The 17,045-nt window shown below is 39.3% G+C and overlaps 1 protein-coding gene across 1 annotated transcript in view; it reads right to left on the reverse strand.

Annotated features, from left to right (window-relative positions):
- The window catches only part of Rnf2 (ring finger protein 2), a 66,126-nt gene that overhangs the window by 3,890 nt on the left and 45,191 nt on the right, over window positions 1-17,045 (reverse strand). The window contains exons 2-4 of the mRNA XM_008824279.3: window positions 10,848-10,936; window positions 6,073-6,233; window positions 4,602-4,817 (exon numbers count right to left, since the gene is read on the reverse strand). Coding sequence (XP_008822501.1) covers window positions 4,602-4,817; window positions 6,073-6,233; window positions 10,848-10,934 — 464 coding nt within the window. The 5' untranslated portion in view covers window positions 10,935-10,936. The remainder of the gene's footprint in view (window positions 1-4,601; window positions 4,818-6,072; window positions 6,234-10,847; window positions 10,937-17,045) is intronic.

Consider the following 17,045-nt stretch of genomic DNA (forward strand, 5'->3'; position numbering starts at 1 on the left):
TGCTGAGAATCGAACCCGGGTCCTCTGCAAGAGCAGTCAGTGCTCTTAACTGCTGAGCCATCTCTCCAGCCCCTATTTTAACAAATTATTATTTACTTTTTAATTATTACCTCTGAACAAAAGAAAGACTAAAGGGATAATTGATAATTACTATATAGTTCCCAACAAAAGAAAAGAGTTTCTATCACATAGGCCAGATGAGTGATGGGATCTGCAGATAAAGGAACTTGTTTGTACCAAGCCTGACAACCTGAGTTTAATCCCTAGAATCCTAACAGGAAGGAAAGAACTGACTCCCACAAATTGTCCTCCAGCCTCCACATATGCACCCATGTATTTAAAAAAGAGAGAAAGAGAGAGAATATGTTCAGGCAAAACCAGATTATCCATAGAAGGAAGAGACTGGTGGTGTTCTTCCCAAGAATAAACTGAACAACTATTAAATCCTTCTAACTCAGGAACATACTTTAAAAAAAAAATTTTATTTTATTATTCATGCAGGCATATAAGCACATAAGGTGTTTTGATCAAATCCATGCCCACTCCCTCCCCTCCAACTCCTCCCATATCGCCCCGTCTCTTTTTTCCTCATAACTTCATGTACTCTTCTTTTTTTTAATGGGGCTTTTTGCTACTCTTAACATTCCCTGCTCTGGAGAGGTAACCCTAAAATCTTTTAAAGATTAGATAAGAGCTCCCAAATACCCAAATATTTTCAACATTTTTGGCTATTGGAACGGAATATGTTGCTAAAAGGCCCAAGGACATTTTGACTTAGCGAAAAATAACCACACTCAGGTCAGGCATAGTGGTGCATGCCTTTAATCCCAGCACGCAGGGAGGCAGAGGCAGGTGAATTTCTATAAGATTGAGGTCAGCCTGCTCTGTACATAGTGAGTTCCATGCCAGCTGGAGCTACAGAGACCCTGTCTTCAAAAAACAAATAAATAAGCAAACAAATTTTGCCAGGCGTGATGGCACGTGCCTTTAATCCCAGCACTCGGGAGGCAGAAGCAGGCAGATATCTGAGTTCGAAGTTAACTTGGTCTACATAGAATTCCAGGTCAGCTGAGGCTAAAGGGAAACGACACCCCCCCCCTCAAAAAAAAACCCAACAGTATCTTACTTTCAGAAATACAGTGATAATTCATGGAATGGAGCTTGTATTTTAACCTTTAAATCAATGGATTTTTTTACTGTTATATTTCAGAATCGCTTAAAGAACCCCAAAATAACATGTATAATGTTACTTGGTTAACCTTACTTGGTTTGGGATGATACCTGAAGCCCAAGATTTAAACCTTTCCAAGTGATTCTGATGTTCAGCTACGGTAACAATTAGATTGTGATGGGGCTTTTACTAGCATCTCCTGCTTCGGAAAATGATGTTCATCCTGAAAACTGACTACTCTGGGAGATAACATCAGGAAGAAAGAATAGGAGTAAGCAGAGTATTGACTTTTCATAAAGTCTTAGAAGCCAACATTAAAGTTTTCTGAAACAGGAGGAGTCTAAGCAAAGAACTTTGGGCTGACTTAGTTTAACAGAATTATTGTTTTGTTTTTGTATTATTAAGGATCAAAGCCAGGACTCATGGGAGCTAGGCAAGCACTTTACCACTGAGCTCCACTCCCAGTTCTAACAGGATCATTTTGGCTGTTGTACTATCACAGACTATATAGAAAAAGCATGGAAAGTAGAAAGACCAGTTGGGAAACTACGTCAAGATTTCATATGAGCTGAGCAAGGTGGCTCATACCTGTAAACTGAAAGTATTAGGGAGGTTGAGGCAGGAAGATGGCTGCAGGTTCAAGGCTGGCCTGGGCTACCATTCAAAATATGGTCTAAAAAAAACACTTTTTAAAAAAATAAAATAACAAAGAAAAGCCCATCCTTCCAAAATATTAATGGATCTGAGAAAAAAATTTTAAGGGTGACTCCAAACAAGTATGGCATGATGACATGATGTGATGCTATCAATTAAAATGATGGGTCTCTTTCCAAGCTGGCACTCCACAAGGACAAAAGCTCCACAAGTTCAGCTTGAGTACCAAGTTTGATCATGAAGCCTAATGGCTTCTCAAGTGGATCATCTCCCATATACACCTCAAGCTAGAAATGAACTCGAACACATTACAGCATCTAAGGTAACTGAAGCTAGTGGTGGCCAGAACTATAGTTTTTTATGTTCCAGTTCCTCAACTGAAATCTTTCCAGAAAATCCAAGTCCACCTAGTACTTACATTGGAAAAAGAGTTCAGTGCGAAACATGTCTTTATTGTTCAGGAGAACTCTACCTGCCCCTATGAAAAACAAGCACAAGGGTCCCAGAAACTGTACCCAGACTATTGTAATTGATGCCATCCTTGTCTTGGTCTTCCCAAGTGAAATTTTGGACAAGAGGATCCATGTAAAATCAGATGGCAGCTACCTCACACAGGTTCATTTAGACAAAGCATAGAAAAGAACATGAAGCATAAGATTAAAACTTTTTCTGGTGTTTGAGACCCTTACAGGCAAGGATGTTAATTCTGAATTCACAGTTTTATTTTTAAACAGAAATAACTAAAGTATTTTTTTAAAATAAGATAAAATGGCTGGGTATGGTAGCACATGCCTTTAATCCCAGTACTTGGGAGGCAGAGGCGGGTGGATCTGCCTCTCAAGTACTGGGATTAAAAGTGTGCACCACGAATGAATAAAAATTTTTTAAAAATTAAAAAAAAAAGATGAAGAATGAGAAGTAGAAAGTAAGAATCAAAAGTTCGGTGCTGAGGGTCAAGGGGAAGATGGTTTATTTGTTAAAGCACTTTCCTGAGAACCTGAGTTCAGAAACCAAAAATCCATGTGACAAAATCCAAGTGACGGGCTTGTGGCAGCCTGACTGTAATTCCTACCTTCAGCAAAGCCAGGAAATCCTCAGAGCAAGCTCTCTAGCAAGACAAGCCATATCAGTGAACTCTGGGTTTGACTGAGAGATCCTGTCTCAATAAAGTGGGAAAGACGAGGATGATTCTCAACATCAACCTCAGGATTCCACATGCATACACATACACATGCATGTATATCCTCCCTCCATACACAAAAATGATGGGTAAAAAGTTCAGTACTGAATGTATTAATTTTTGAGATGCTTTTCATACATCTAAAAGGCGGCCAGGTGTGGTGGTGCATACCTTATTCCCAGCACTTAGGAGTGGCAGGTGGATCTATGAGTTCTAGACAAGTCTGGTCTACATGGTGAATTCTAGGCCAGCCAAAGGTAGTGAGATCCCATCTCAAAAAATAGTAAGAAAAAAGGAACAAGCCTCTTAGATATCTAAGAGGAAATGGAAGTAAAAAATTCAGAGCAGTCCAGCCTAACTATACAAAGTAACTAATGCCATGAAACTGGATGAAGTCATCTGGAGACAAGATACTCGACTGAAAAGGAAACAAAGACTGATCTGGGAGACACTCCACTTTTCAGAGTTTTAGAAATAAAAATTTACAAAATTAACTTACAAGGAATAGTTAGTAACATAAAAAGAGAACCAGGAGAAAGTCTAAGAAAACTATTCAGAGGTAGAGAGATGACTCAGGGGTTAAGAGCACTGGCTGCTCTTGCAGAGGACTCGGGTTTGATTCCCAGCATCCACATGGTGGCTAACAACTATACTTAACTCCAGTTCCAGGGGATTCAACAACCTCTTCTCTCCTCTGTGGGCACTGCATGACACAAGTGTACTTACATACACGCAATACTTGTACACAATAATTGTACAAGTTATTACTTACATACACAATACTTGTACACATAAAATTAAAAAAATAATTTTTTTAAAAAAGGAAAACTATTCAAAGAGGAAAAAGAAAAACCAATTCTAGCAAATGTGGCTGGTATGATGAAGCCTTAGACTCAATCATTACACTGCATAATATGATGATCACTAATAACTTTCACAAGGGCTATGACAGGGTAGGAAAGGTGACCCTCTCTCTGGAGAAGCCCAAGGAACTTATGAGTAGAAAAAGAACCAGAGTTATATACAAACAATTTTTTGTGAGCTTTGCTCGAATCAGAAGAGGAAAAATAAGTTTACTGAGAAGTAGGTACCAAAAATGATGTAGTATTTTATCTTAACTTGTATTTATTATTGTTACTGCATTTGTGTGTATGCATGATATGTATGAGTGTGGGCATATATAAGTGAGAGGATAACTTTTGGAAGTCAGTTCTCTCCTTTCATCATAGGTTCAATGATCTCACCAGTCCAAGACTCTAGTAGTATTTTAAATGCAATAACTTACATGATGTCTGGAAATAATGAATTATGAAAAAGGTAATCATACAGAACTATCCCCCGTTTTCTTTTTTTTTTTTTTGAAACAGGGGTTTCCCTGTAGCCCCAGCTGGCCTGGAACTCACTATGTAGACCAGGCTGGTCTTGAACTCACAGATATCTGCCTGCCTCTGCCTCCCAAGTGCTGGGACTACAGGCGTGCACCACCACACCGGGCTCTGTCACTTCATTTTCATCTTTCAAAAAAGTAAATCCACCATTTAATAAATAATTTAGAAACAGTCAGCACCTCTCTATCCCTCTTTCCCACATACCTACCTGTTCATGGCCTGTATCTTCAGTCCTTCCTCAATGCTGTGGCTGAGTGCTTGTTGGTTATTGTGCTTGTTGATCCTGGCTAATACTCTCTCTTGATGAGCTTCATATTCATCACGACTTGGATAAATTTTGCTGATGAGTGCATCAAAGTTTGGGTCTGGCCTTAGTGATCTTTTGGAAACTAGTTTTTTCCGACAGGTAGGGCATTCTTTGTTGCTAATAAAAGGAGAGGAAAGAAAATGTGAACAACGACAGTACTGTTAGCTAGAAATATCTAATTTTTTAAATATTTTATTTTATTTTTATTTTATGTGTATAATCATATGCCTCCATGTATGTAAAGTGCACCCATGTCATGCACTCCCACAGAGGTCAGAAGAGGGTGTTGGATCCCCTGGAACTGGAGTTACAGATGGTTGTTAGCTATGATATGGGTGCTAGTAACCAAACTCAGGTCCTCTGCAAGAGCAGCCAGTGCTTTTAACTGCTGAGCCATCTCTCCAGTCCCCTAATTTCTTTATTTCAACACCTTGACTATCACAAAAATGTTTAAAAAAAAAAGTTAAGGGGGAGGGGAGGAGCTGGGAGCACGTGCTGGCTGCTCTTGCAGAGGATAAGAGTTTGTATCCCAACATCCACATGGCTCTTACCAACTGTCCTGACTCCAGTTCCAAAGGCTCCAATGCCTTCTTCTGCCCTCCACAGGTACTGCACCACACAGGTACACTTACATACATGTGAACAAAGCACTTGTACACATAAAATAAAAGTGTAAAAAATTAGCAGAGAGCCCGGATAGCTCAGTCAGTAGAGCATCAAGACTTTTAATCTGGGGCTGGAGAGATGGCTCAGCAGTTAAGAACACTGGATGTTCTTGCAGAAGACCCAGGTTCGAATCCCAGCATCCACATGGCAGCTAACAACTGTCCGTAACTCCAGTCTCAGGGGATCCAACAGCTTCTTTTGACTTCCACGGGCAATGCATGACACTTACCTACATGCAGGCATAACATTCATACACATAAAAATAATAAATTTTTTTTAAATGTAAAAAATTAAAAGAAAAAAGTTAACCACATTCTCTTTGAAATCTGATAAACAAGTTAACCAAGATTTTGGAAACCTCAGCCACTACCACTTGCCAAAAGGAAAAAATTTGAGAGCCAGCCATGTTGGCTCATGCATAAAATTCCAACACTCAAGAGGCTGAAGCAGGAGATTTCAACTAACTCAAAGCAAGCCTGGGCCACACAATGAGCTCCAAACTAGCCTGGGCTACAAGGTAAGACCCTGTCTCCAAATGCAAAAAAAAAAAAAAAAAAAAAAAAAAATCCTCTACTAATTAAAGCATAGACTCTAGACTTTAGGAAAATTTCCAGTTCTCAAAAATTACAAGCAACATATTTCTCAAACACTAAAAAGTACTGTTGTGACACAATTTAAAAATCTAGTATAACTCATTTCAACATACCCACTTCTAAGAGCTGTGATAATGCAATCTGCACAAAAACGATGTAAACACTCCTTTGTAGTCATGGTGTTCTTCAACATATCCAAACAAATTGGGCACATTAACTCACTGTGTAGACTTCTAGGTGAAACCACAATTTCCAAGCCATCTGTTATTGCTTCCTGTAAAAGAGTCTCCACTTAATTTTTTTTAATGTTGACAAATTCAAACATATAAGTATTGAAAATGACTTTTAAAAATAAACATCTGTATCATCACCTAGTTCACCACCATTATCAACTCATAATGAATTTTGTTTTCGCTAAAATATTCCTGGCTCTTCAACCCTAACATCAGTACATTATATAAATGCCCTGAATCCTAAAAGTAGTACTGTATTTATTTTTTATTTTATTTTTGGTCTTTTTGAGACAGGGTCTCCCTGTAGTCCCAAGCTGGCCTCAAAGGTCACAGAGATCTGCCTGCCTCTGCCTCCCAAGTGTTGGGATTAAAAACTTTATTCATATATATACATGAATGAAAATGAGTACAAAAGCCTACTATAGTAAAAAGCATTGCATTTGGAACCATACGCCTTAATAGTTCTGGTCATATTAATCATCTGTGTGACTCAATAAATATTTAATACTGTTTTTCTACTTGCAAGATGAGAAGATTAGGCTTAACTAAATCCTAAGAATTCTTCCATCTTCAAAATCTAAAGCATTTTTATAAATGACACAGTTCATGCTGCTCTTCAAAATATTTTATAATTCTAGGCTGGGATGTAGCTCAGCTGACAGAGAGCTTCCCTAAACTGCACACAGCTCTGGGTTTAATTCCTAGCACTACATAAACCAGGCATGGTCACTGTGATGGTTGATTTTAACTGTCAACCTGACACAACCTAGAAACACCTAGTAGAAGAGCTTCAATTAAGAAACTGTGGAGATCAGGATTGGCCTATGGGCATGTCTGTGAGAGATTATCTTGGTTTTGTGTTTAACTGACTGACAGCAAAAAGCAAGCAAGGATGTGATCCTTTAAATTCCTGTCTTACTACCCCACAACAATGACTGTATCCTAAAATTGTAAGCCTAAATAAACCCTTTCTTCTCTTCAGTTGCTTTTAGTTAGGGTATTTTATCACAGCAACAGAAATGAAACCAGAACAGTGGCCCAACCTGTAATCTCAGAATTTGGGAAGTGGAGGATAAGAAGGTTCAAGGCCATCCTCAGCTACAGAGTGAGTTTGAGGACAGCCTGGGATACATGAGATCCTGCATCCAAAAAAAGTAAATTTGCAATCCTAATTAAAGCATTTAATTTATAAATAGTTTAACAGATTTGTTTATTTACTTATTTTATACACGTAGGAATGCTTTGCATACATGGATGTAAATGCACCATGTGCATACAATGCCAGAGGAAGCCAAAAGAAGGTGTCAAATTCCCTGGAACTGGAGTTACAGACAGTTGTTAGTCACCAAGCAGATGCTAGCAACTGAATCTGAGTCCTCTGGAAGAGCAGCCAATGCTCTGAACTGCTGAGCCATCTCTCCAGCCCCAGTTTTCCATCACTTTTAAAGGGAGCACACCTGCTTTTAATCTCAGCACTTGGGAGGCAGAGCAGGCAGATCTCTGAGATCAAGGTCAGCCTGGTCTACCCAGTGAGTTCCAGGCCAGCTGTGGCTACAGGGAGACCCTGTCTCAAAAAACTAAAAACCAAAACCAAATCACTTTGAACCTTAAAAAGTCTATTCCAGCCGGGCGTGGTAGCACACGCCTTTAATCCCAGCACTTGGGAGGCAGAGGCAGGCAGATCTTATTTCGAGGCCAGCCTAGTCTACATAGTGAGTTCCAGGCCAGCTAAGGATAAAAGGAGACCCTGCCTCAAAAAGACAACAACAACAAAAAAAAGTCTATTCCACAAAGCAGTTTTATAAAAAGTGGTCAAGCAGGTATGGAGATATGCACCTGTAATATGAGTAACTACGTCAGGATGATCATGAGTTCAAAACCAGCCCAGACTAATGAGATCCAGTTTGAAAAAATAAAAAGCAGTCAAGTTCTCAGGCCAACTCACAGCTGATTTAGACAGTAACACATACAAAGCATAATATGTATTATATAATTGTCCCTAAAAATGTTTCTCTATAAAAATGGAATTCCAGTGATGAACTCCAGCTTGCTGAGTAATTAGTGAGTACTATCACCACTACTACCTATCCTTCTTACAGCTAACACTGAAAGTAAAGATTACCTAACTGTAAAGCCACCAATATACTGGCTCTTAGGACTGAGAAGAGACCTAACTAAATCCTAATGTGGAAGATATTGAACAGGAATATATAAGCAAAAATAAAGGGTTTCCAATGTTACTGACACTCTGTGTTTTTATTGCCTATCATACTTGTTCCTTATTTAACATGGTCAACCTCATTAAATACAGCACTTTCTATAATTTTAAATAAGCATATACTTCTCTATTATATTTCAAACATATTTCTATTTTTGACATGTAACTACATATTTATGAGGTACAATGTAACATTTCAATATAATAATCAGACTACACTGTCAGATATTTGTCTTTTCTTTGTGCTAGGAATACTCAAAATCCTCTTAAAATTTTTGATTTAAGAATTATAACCACTAGTGTATATGAAAAGAAACTATCAATCAGAAAGAATATAATGATGACCTAGATAGTAATCAAAGTTTGTTCTGTTTTCCTTCTTTAGAAGATGCCTAATAAAAATCTAGTCCTAGATAAACCCAGCTACCTGTTATCCTGAGATTGACCTGTGTAGATATGTTGTACTGTGGGGAAAAAAGGAAAGGGGAAACCAGACTAGTATCAAAAAACTTCACTAGCTCAAATATTAAATACTACTCAGCAACTGGTTAATCTAACTCCTTTTTAATTCCTCCTCCAGCCCCCCACTATTTGCCACAGATTACCTTACTTCAAATTTCACTAAAGAAAGCTTCATTTTCTCTCTACCAAATCTAGAAATTATCTTTTCTTATTTCAAGGAGAAACTATGCATCAAAGGTACATCCCTTTATTCCTTTTCAAGGATGTTCCTGTTCTGAATTTTTCATTTGCTCTCAGACTTCAGCATCTCCCCGACTTCCATTAAATCAGCCTATGAGATTAGTATTTCTTTTAAAAATTTTAAATGTGTGTGCATGTGAGTGCCAAGAAGGCCTGAAGAGGGTTGTCAGATCCCTAAAGCCACCAAAAAAGGATGCCAGGAACCAAACTCACATTCCTCTCCAGCCCTGAGATTAGTATTTAAATGGAGTTGCTACATAGTCAAATGTGACTGATGCAGCCTAGAGCTCTGCAAGAGGATAAAGACACTTGCAACTCTATCTTATAAACAACATTAAAACTTAATTCCATATTCTCCCTGTTTTTGTTCTATTTCTCTGGTCTCCTGTGCAAACTCTTGGGAAGAAGCATCTATTTATCTTTTGTCATTTTTGTCCTGTTATACTCAAATATCATATTCCTTAGTTCATGTCATTAAGTCAATGATGAGACTATATCATGATCACATTCAACCTTCAACCTACTCAAGTAAATTTGCTCTATCAAGGTAAACAACTATTTCTGTCAAATCTAATAAACACTTTCTAATCCTCATTATTTCAGCCTATGAGCAATGTTAAACACATTTACTATAGATTCTCCTCCTTTCAAACATTTCCTTTAGGTTTTCAATTCTCTCTCTCAAGCTCCCAGAGAAAGGAGGCTTCCTTTTCTCTGAATGTTCTTTCTCCTTTACTGGTTCATCATTCATTACCTACTTTCTTAATGGTGAAACACCTCTGTATGAAATTATAGACTTCTATTGATCTCTCTTAGTGATCATATCCACAGCATAAAATGTACTGACAGCCCCTAAAATTTTACATTTGTCTCAGACTCTAGTTAGCACTTCTGCCTGCCCACTCCATAGATCAATTTAAAATGAATACAGTTTTAAGAATTTATTGCCGGGTTGGAGAGATGGCTCGGTGGTTAAGAACACTGACTGTTCTTGCAGAAGACCCGGGTTCGAATCCCAACACCCACATGGCAGCTAACAACTGTTTGTAACTCCAGTTCCAGGCGATCCGACAGCCTCTTCTGTCCTCTGCAGGCATTGCACAACATGGGTGCACTTACCTACATGCAGGCATAACACTCATACACACAAAATAAAAGTAATGAAAAAAATGTTTTTTAAAAAATATTTATTGCCAGCCAGGCATGATGGCACATGTCTTCAGTCCCAGCACTCAGGAGGCAGAGGCAGGTGGATCTTTGTGAGTTCAAGGCCACCTGGTCTACATAGCAAGTTCCAGGCCAGCTGGGGCTACAGGGAGATCCTGTCTTGAAAAGACCAAAAAGAATATTTATTGCCCTAGACTTGCTTTTCCTCCAATCTTTGTCCTATTTACCTTCTTAAAATGGTCTATTTATCCCATTATTTATTACAGCATAGGAAATATTCCTTTTATACAACTTCTCATGTATATAATTTTGTGACTATTTAGTTGTTTAGTGTCTATAAATTTTATGGTCTGAGGCCACAGCTGTTTTATTCACTACTGTGCCTAACAGAGGCTGGTATGGAGTGTGTTAACTTATTTCTTGAATGGCATACCAACAAAATATACATTAGTCAGAACTGCTGATACATAAGCTTATTATTATTCTCTTTAAGTTTCCATTTTCTAAAAAAAGGTTTGCCAATTTATATGTATCTCATATTTCCCTAAATTATATTAGTCCATATTACCTGAGGTGTTCTTTGTAATTCATACAAACTGAGTTCCCATGTTTTGCTTAATGGTTGAGTTCCATTTGTCTGCACAGCCTGAGACATTGCTAGGAATAAAAAGGAGACAAAAACAGTTTTAGTATTTGAAAAGGAAGTGCAAGGATCTGATTGTATATTCTGAAAATTAATGTTCAAACTGTTAAGGGCTCAGAAAGCAATACCTCAAAATATGCCCCCTTGCATTTCAACTGAAAGCACTTGGGAAGCAGCAAATACAGGGAAGTTTTTCTCTGAAATTCTCTTATCTACTTAGAGACCAGGTCTGCCAAAAAGGAACATGATGCTTTTAAATACTCTTAACAAAAGTGTATGAAAATCAAACACCACATCTCTATCCCACAGGAACTTTGTCCCAGGCTACCATTTACTATCTGTTCTGGCTCATTCTCTCTCCCTAACAATAATTTACTACCCACTCTAAAACTGCAAATATTCCCATTTCCCTTTCTCCCATGAAAACTTTAAGCCTCTATCACCAGGCCCTTCTTTGAATTGCTTTTTCTCCTTTTTATATGCCTATTGTCCATTTGTTTCAGCTGACTTCATCACTGAGAAAGTCTGAATTAAAAGGCTACTCTCCAGTGTACCAAGATGAGGCCTTTGGAATACGAAGTCATAAACACCGGACAGGTGCCCTCTGAAGGAAATCCAGAAGCTACCAAGGAGGCTCTGGCACCACTGGTCAGTGTAAAAGCAGCCACATAGAAGGCAGTAGGGAGACTACAGATAATCACTTTTCATAACCCTACTCCCTGGATAGGATCATACAATTAGGAGATAAATTTTCTTCAGAAAGGCTCAGTGACAGTGGAGATGGAAATTCAGTCCTTCCTTGGCTCCACAAAAAATCTCAGAGCCCGCACAGACACACACAGGCGCACGCACACAGACACACACACACACACACACACACACACACACACACACACACACAAAGATGAAAAACCTCCATTCCTAGCTTCTCTTTGGAGAAGGAGTTGAAAGAGCAATGATCTGATTAATCTGGGTAATGACTGATTGAGGAAATGCCTTTAGTCTTGCATGTCCTAGAAGGCTGGAGGGACCCGGAATACTACAAACACCTGAGGCTGCTCAGGACAAAGAAAGCAGGCTGGACTAAAACACAGACTTGAGAGATCCCCAGATGCTGTGACCAAGCTGATTGCTGGTGGTCTTTCTTGTAGAAGGCCAGTCTGTGAAGACTGAGAAAGGCAGCTGCTTAATCACATGCACAGACATCAACCCAAAAAACTAAGAAGGAACAGGAAAACACATTCCAAATAAAAGGCAGAAGATAAACCACCAGCAAATGGCCATAGTAGAACACACAAATGATTTATCTGAGAATTCTGTCATAAGTTATGACAAAATAACTGTCATAAACATACTCACCGAGCCCAAAAGAATGCATGAACAACATGAAAATTTCAAAAAAGAGAAAACTTTAAAAACCAAATGAAAATCATTTCACTAGAAGAATCCAATAAGCTAGACCAAGCCAAAGGACCAGCAGGACTTATTATAAAAGAAGAATGGGGTGTGGAAGAAGCAAAGAAAATATAAAATTCAAGGGACACTATCAAGAGGATCACTGGATGCATTATGGAAAAGCTAGAGAGGAGAAAGAAAACAGAACCAAAAAGCTTATTCAAAGAAATAATGCTCTCTGATTCACAGCTGCCATGGTATGAAGTGCTCTATGCTGCCATGTCCACAAGCACACTGGCACCTCTACAACCATGAGCCAAAGTAAATCCTCCTTTAAACTGTTCTCTCAGATACTGAGACCACAGTGACACACGATACAAAAAGCTGGTACCAGGGAAGTGGGATCATTGCAGTGGGAAAAAGCTGATCCTGGGATTTGGAACTGGTTTGTAGGAGGAATTGGAAAGAGTTTAGAAAAATCAGCTAGAGAAAGTTTACAGTACTACAAGCAGAACTTAATGGGTGACTCTAGTGAAAACTCAGAGTCCACAACACCAACAAGAATGCAGACAGCAAAAGTAAGTAAGGCTCATAAAGTTTCAGAAAGAAACAGGAACTCTCATGGAATCTAGATTAAGGTCATTTATGTTACATTCTCAGAAAGAAGCTGTCTATAATTTGTCTACTTGTTAAGCTTTATTGAAGGCTCAGTTTAAAGCTGATGGGGAAATTTCAAGACACAATGGCATCCAAGCTGCGCCATGACTGTTGCTGGCCACTTTTTGCTGAGTTTACAGTGAGAATTAGAAGCAAAAGGTAGAACAGAAAGATTTACAAAACATGTGATCTAGCCAAAATTAGCAGTGAGTTGAAAGTTGTGGACAAGAATGGAAGGAAGACTGCAAATTCAGGGCCAATGAGCCAGCTCAGCAAGCAAAGAAATCTGTAGCCAAGCCTGACAGCCCAAATTCAATCCCTGGGACTCATGTGGTAGAAGGATGACTCCTACAAGTTGTCCTCTGATCACCACATATTGCTACAGAGACATGAGCACAAACACTAAATAAATTTTAGTTTGGGGGAAAAAAAAAGATTGCATGGTACTGGAGAAATAGCTCAGCAACTAAGAGCACATATGCTCTCCCAGGACCCAAATTTGGTTCCCAGCACTCCCATCAGGTGGTTCACAACAGCCTATAGCTCCAGCTCCAGGGATTCAATGCCATCTTCTGGCCTTTGCAGGCACTGCACTCATGTACACAAACCTACACAGAAAAACAGATTTTAATGACAAAAGTAAAATCTTAAATAAGCCAAGCATGTTGCTCTGGGACAATAGAAAAGATACTTTAAGGGCATCTCAGGAAGTGGTCAGATCCAACCCACTGTAGGCCCTAGGATGCAAAATTATAAACTTATTTGAAAGACTTTTATTCTCATAAAGAAACCAATAGAAAATTCCCTGGGGCCCAGCTGGCCAAGCACTCAGAAGCCACTGCAGCCTTGGTCCCAGTCACAGACACAGATAATGGTGCTTTTGTAGGTATGCAGAATGTAGCAGATGTAGGATTGTGGAGGCTTCCACCAAGATTTCAAAGGAAGGCTTCAAAGACCAGGTAATGTGTGTCAGGGTCAAGATCAATGCAGGAAGTCCTAGAGGGTTGCTCTAAACACTTTAAATTCCTAAAATTTAAGGTCAAGTATCTATAAATATAGATGGACAACTTCCTTATAGTAGATATCTGTGCCAATGTTTTTACTATAAATTCTACAGCACAATGACTCTCTCAGAGAACTAAAACTATTTAGGTTGGGAAACTTTCATGGGAAGAATGTCATAGGCTGTTACTTTAGGATCAGCTATAAACAGCTCTTTCTACCCCTAGAAAACCACCTCAGCAAGTTAATAGGAACTGTCAAAATGAATTCTCTGCTGAAACCTTGTTTCCACAAATACTTATTCTCCTGCACATAACTAAATTCTGTGTGGTTTAGATATTTTATTTGTATTCCTATGGCAAATAAGACTCAGGAAGTAGGGGCTGGAAAGATGGCTCGGCAGTTAAGAGCACTGGCTGCTCTTCCAGAGGACCCAGGTTCAGTTCCCAGCACCCACATGGAAGCTAACAATCTATAACTCCAGTTCCAAAGGATCTGAGGTCCTCTTTTGGCCTCCATAGGCATTACACGAGTGCACTTACATATATGCAGGCAAAACACTCATACATATATATTAAAAATAAATTTAAAACTGTTTAAAAAGATTCAAGAAGTAGCTGACAAGTTAACAGTTCCAGGTTTTCCTGTGATCACTGGAAAACTAGGGCTTCCAGGTTTGTGGAGTCTTCTAGTCCTTCTTCATCTCGCTAAATATCTGTACTAGAGTATGTTCCTGGTATCAAGTGTTAAAGTCTACCACATGCACTATCACATGGTATATACACGGTGATTCTGAAACCCAAAGGGGGGCAGAAAAAACCCAAAGGGAGCGGAAAAATTCTTAAGAACAAGTCAGCAATGTAGATGTGAACAGTATTTAATGGTTTCTTCTGTGACCTTGATAAAGTAGAAAGGGTAAAGTGAGATTTTTAAAAATTTTCATTTTGGTCTCAAGGTACAATACACATAGGCAGAAGCTGCACTCTATCTCTGGCTTGAAGGGTTTGATCCACTGTGTGTGTGTGTGTGTGTGTGTGTGTGTGTATCCTGAAGTATAACTCAACTTTCACTTTCAGCAGTTGCTGAAAAGTTCCTAAGACAGTCTCTCATTGCTTTACATCAATACCTATTCTTTTAAATTTAACCTAAATTCTACCTTTCCCCAAATCATGAATTCCTCATCTCATTTTTGTTTAGTAAAATTACATCTATACCCGAAGTACCCTTAGCACACATAAAAATGAAATATATATTTTAATATTTTATTTATTTTTATGTGTATGCGTGTATTGCCTACATGTAGGTAAGTGCACCCGTGTCATGCAATGCCCTCAGAGGACAGAAGAGACTGTTGGACACCGTGTGCTGGATAGCTTTAGTGCCAACTTGACACACCTGGGTTGAGGGAGCCTCAATTAGTGAATTGCCTCTATTGAACTGGCCTGTGGCCATGTCTGAGGGGCATCTTCTTGATGAGTGATGTGGGAGGGCCCAGCCCACTGTGGGTGGTGCCACCCCTGGGCAGTGGGCCTGTGTTGCATAAGAAAGCAGGCTGAGCAGGGGCCAGAGGAGCAAGCCAGTAAGCAGTGTTCCTCCATGGCCTGTGCTCCAGCTCCTGCCTCCAGGTTCCTGCCCTGAATTCCTACCTTGGGCTCCCTGATGAACTGCGACCCGGGAGATGTACAATAAATACCCTTTTCTCCCCAAGTTGGTAGTGGTCAGAGTGTTTTTGTCACAGCAATGAACAAACAAACTAAGACACCCTGGAACTGCAGTTATGGACAGTTGTTAGCTGCCATGTGGGTGCTGGGATTCGAACTCGACTCTTCTGCAAGAACAGCCAGTGTTCTTAACCTACTGAGCAATCTCTCCAGCCCCATAAATATGAAATATTTTTATAAAGTTTGTTTTTCAAATCAAAATGAATTTATTTCAATTACAAGTATTTGATACCACATTTACACAGGTTAATATATAAAACAGTAAAGAAAGAAGTAAAAATGGATGATCTAAGGTAACACAACAAAAGCCTGAAAAGCTGGGGAAACAGCAGAAACCAGTGAAGAAGATATGAAATGAGCAATTAGACAAAATCCTGAGGATCCTTTTCACTGACATTTCTTAGATCATTTCTGTTTGGGGGAAGGGAGATGCCTAGTAAAGCACTTGCCATAAGGACCTGAAAGCCCAACACAATAGCACACATCTATAATCCCAGCAATCCAAACAAGGTAAGGGTCTGCAGAAACAAGAATTCCTGGCCGTTCTCAAGCCATCTAGCCTGACATATGCAGCTACAAACAAAAGACTGTCTCAAAGAAGGTGGAAGGCAAGGCTATCACCAGAGGTTGCCCTCAATGTTACATACAATGTACCCACACAAATAAGACAAAAAGAAGGGTAAAAGAAAGTTACTTCAAAGTAACTTTCCTTATGAGATTAAAACACAGGAGACATTCTTATTAGTCTCAGGTGCACTGGAATCATATGTGTGTTTGTTTTTTAAACTGGCACATTTGAAACTTTAATTCAGTTATGTGGCTCTTAACACAGATTATTATTACCTTCTGGTTTGCTAAAGCCTGATGGAAAGGCTAGTATATAACTTTCGCAGCCCAATCCCTATAGCACATAAATAATACTTCTGCATAAATGACACGTGAAACAACAAAAATGTTTCACACGAAATAGAACTCACATGATTGCAATGTCCACATAAATGAAAAATAGCATTAGGTTGTGTTGGGGACCCTTGTTGTGTAAAGTAGTAGTCTCTTCATGTCCAGAAAGCCCACGGGCTCGGACTCAAATGCACAGACTCCTTTTTCAGCGGGGTGTCTTCCCGGCATCTTCCTGACTCGTCTTTTGAAGTAGCCGCCACAGAAACATAGCCTCTGGCTCTGGAAATGCCAGGCTTTCCTGTGTGATTTTTCAGGCAGTCTGGCAGCCTGGCAGGAGCTTACTTCCACATGTAAATGGGGCATCCTAAAAGTACCTATCAGCTAAGGTTTTTACTACCACCCCCACGGTATAAAGTGTCCTGCTTTTTCCTCGATAATTGGAGCTGGA

Source organism: Nannospalax galili, unplaced genomic scaffold (genome assembly GCF_000622305.1).
Source record: "Nannospalax galili isolate Female #2095 unplaced genomic scaffold, S.galili_v1.0 scaffold227, whole genome shotgun sequence".
Lineage (NCBI taxonomy): Eukaryota > Metazoa > Chordata > Mammalia > Rodentia > Spalacidae > Nannospalax > Nannospalax galili.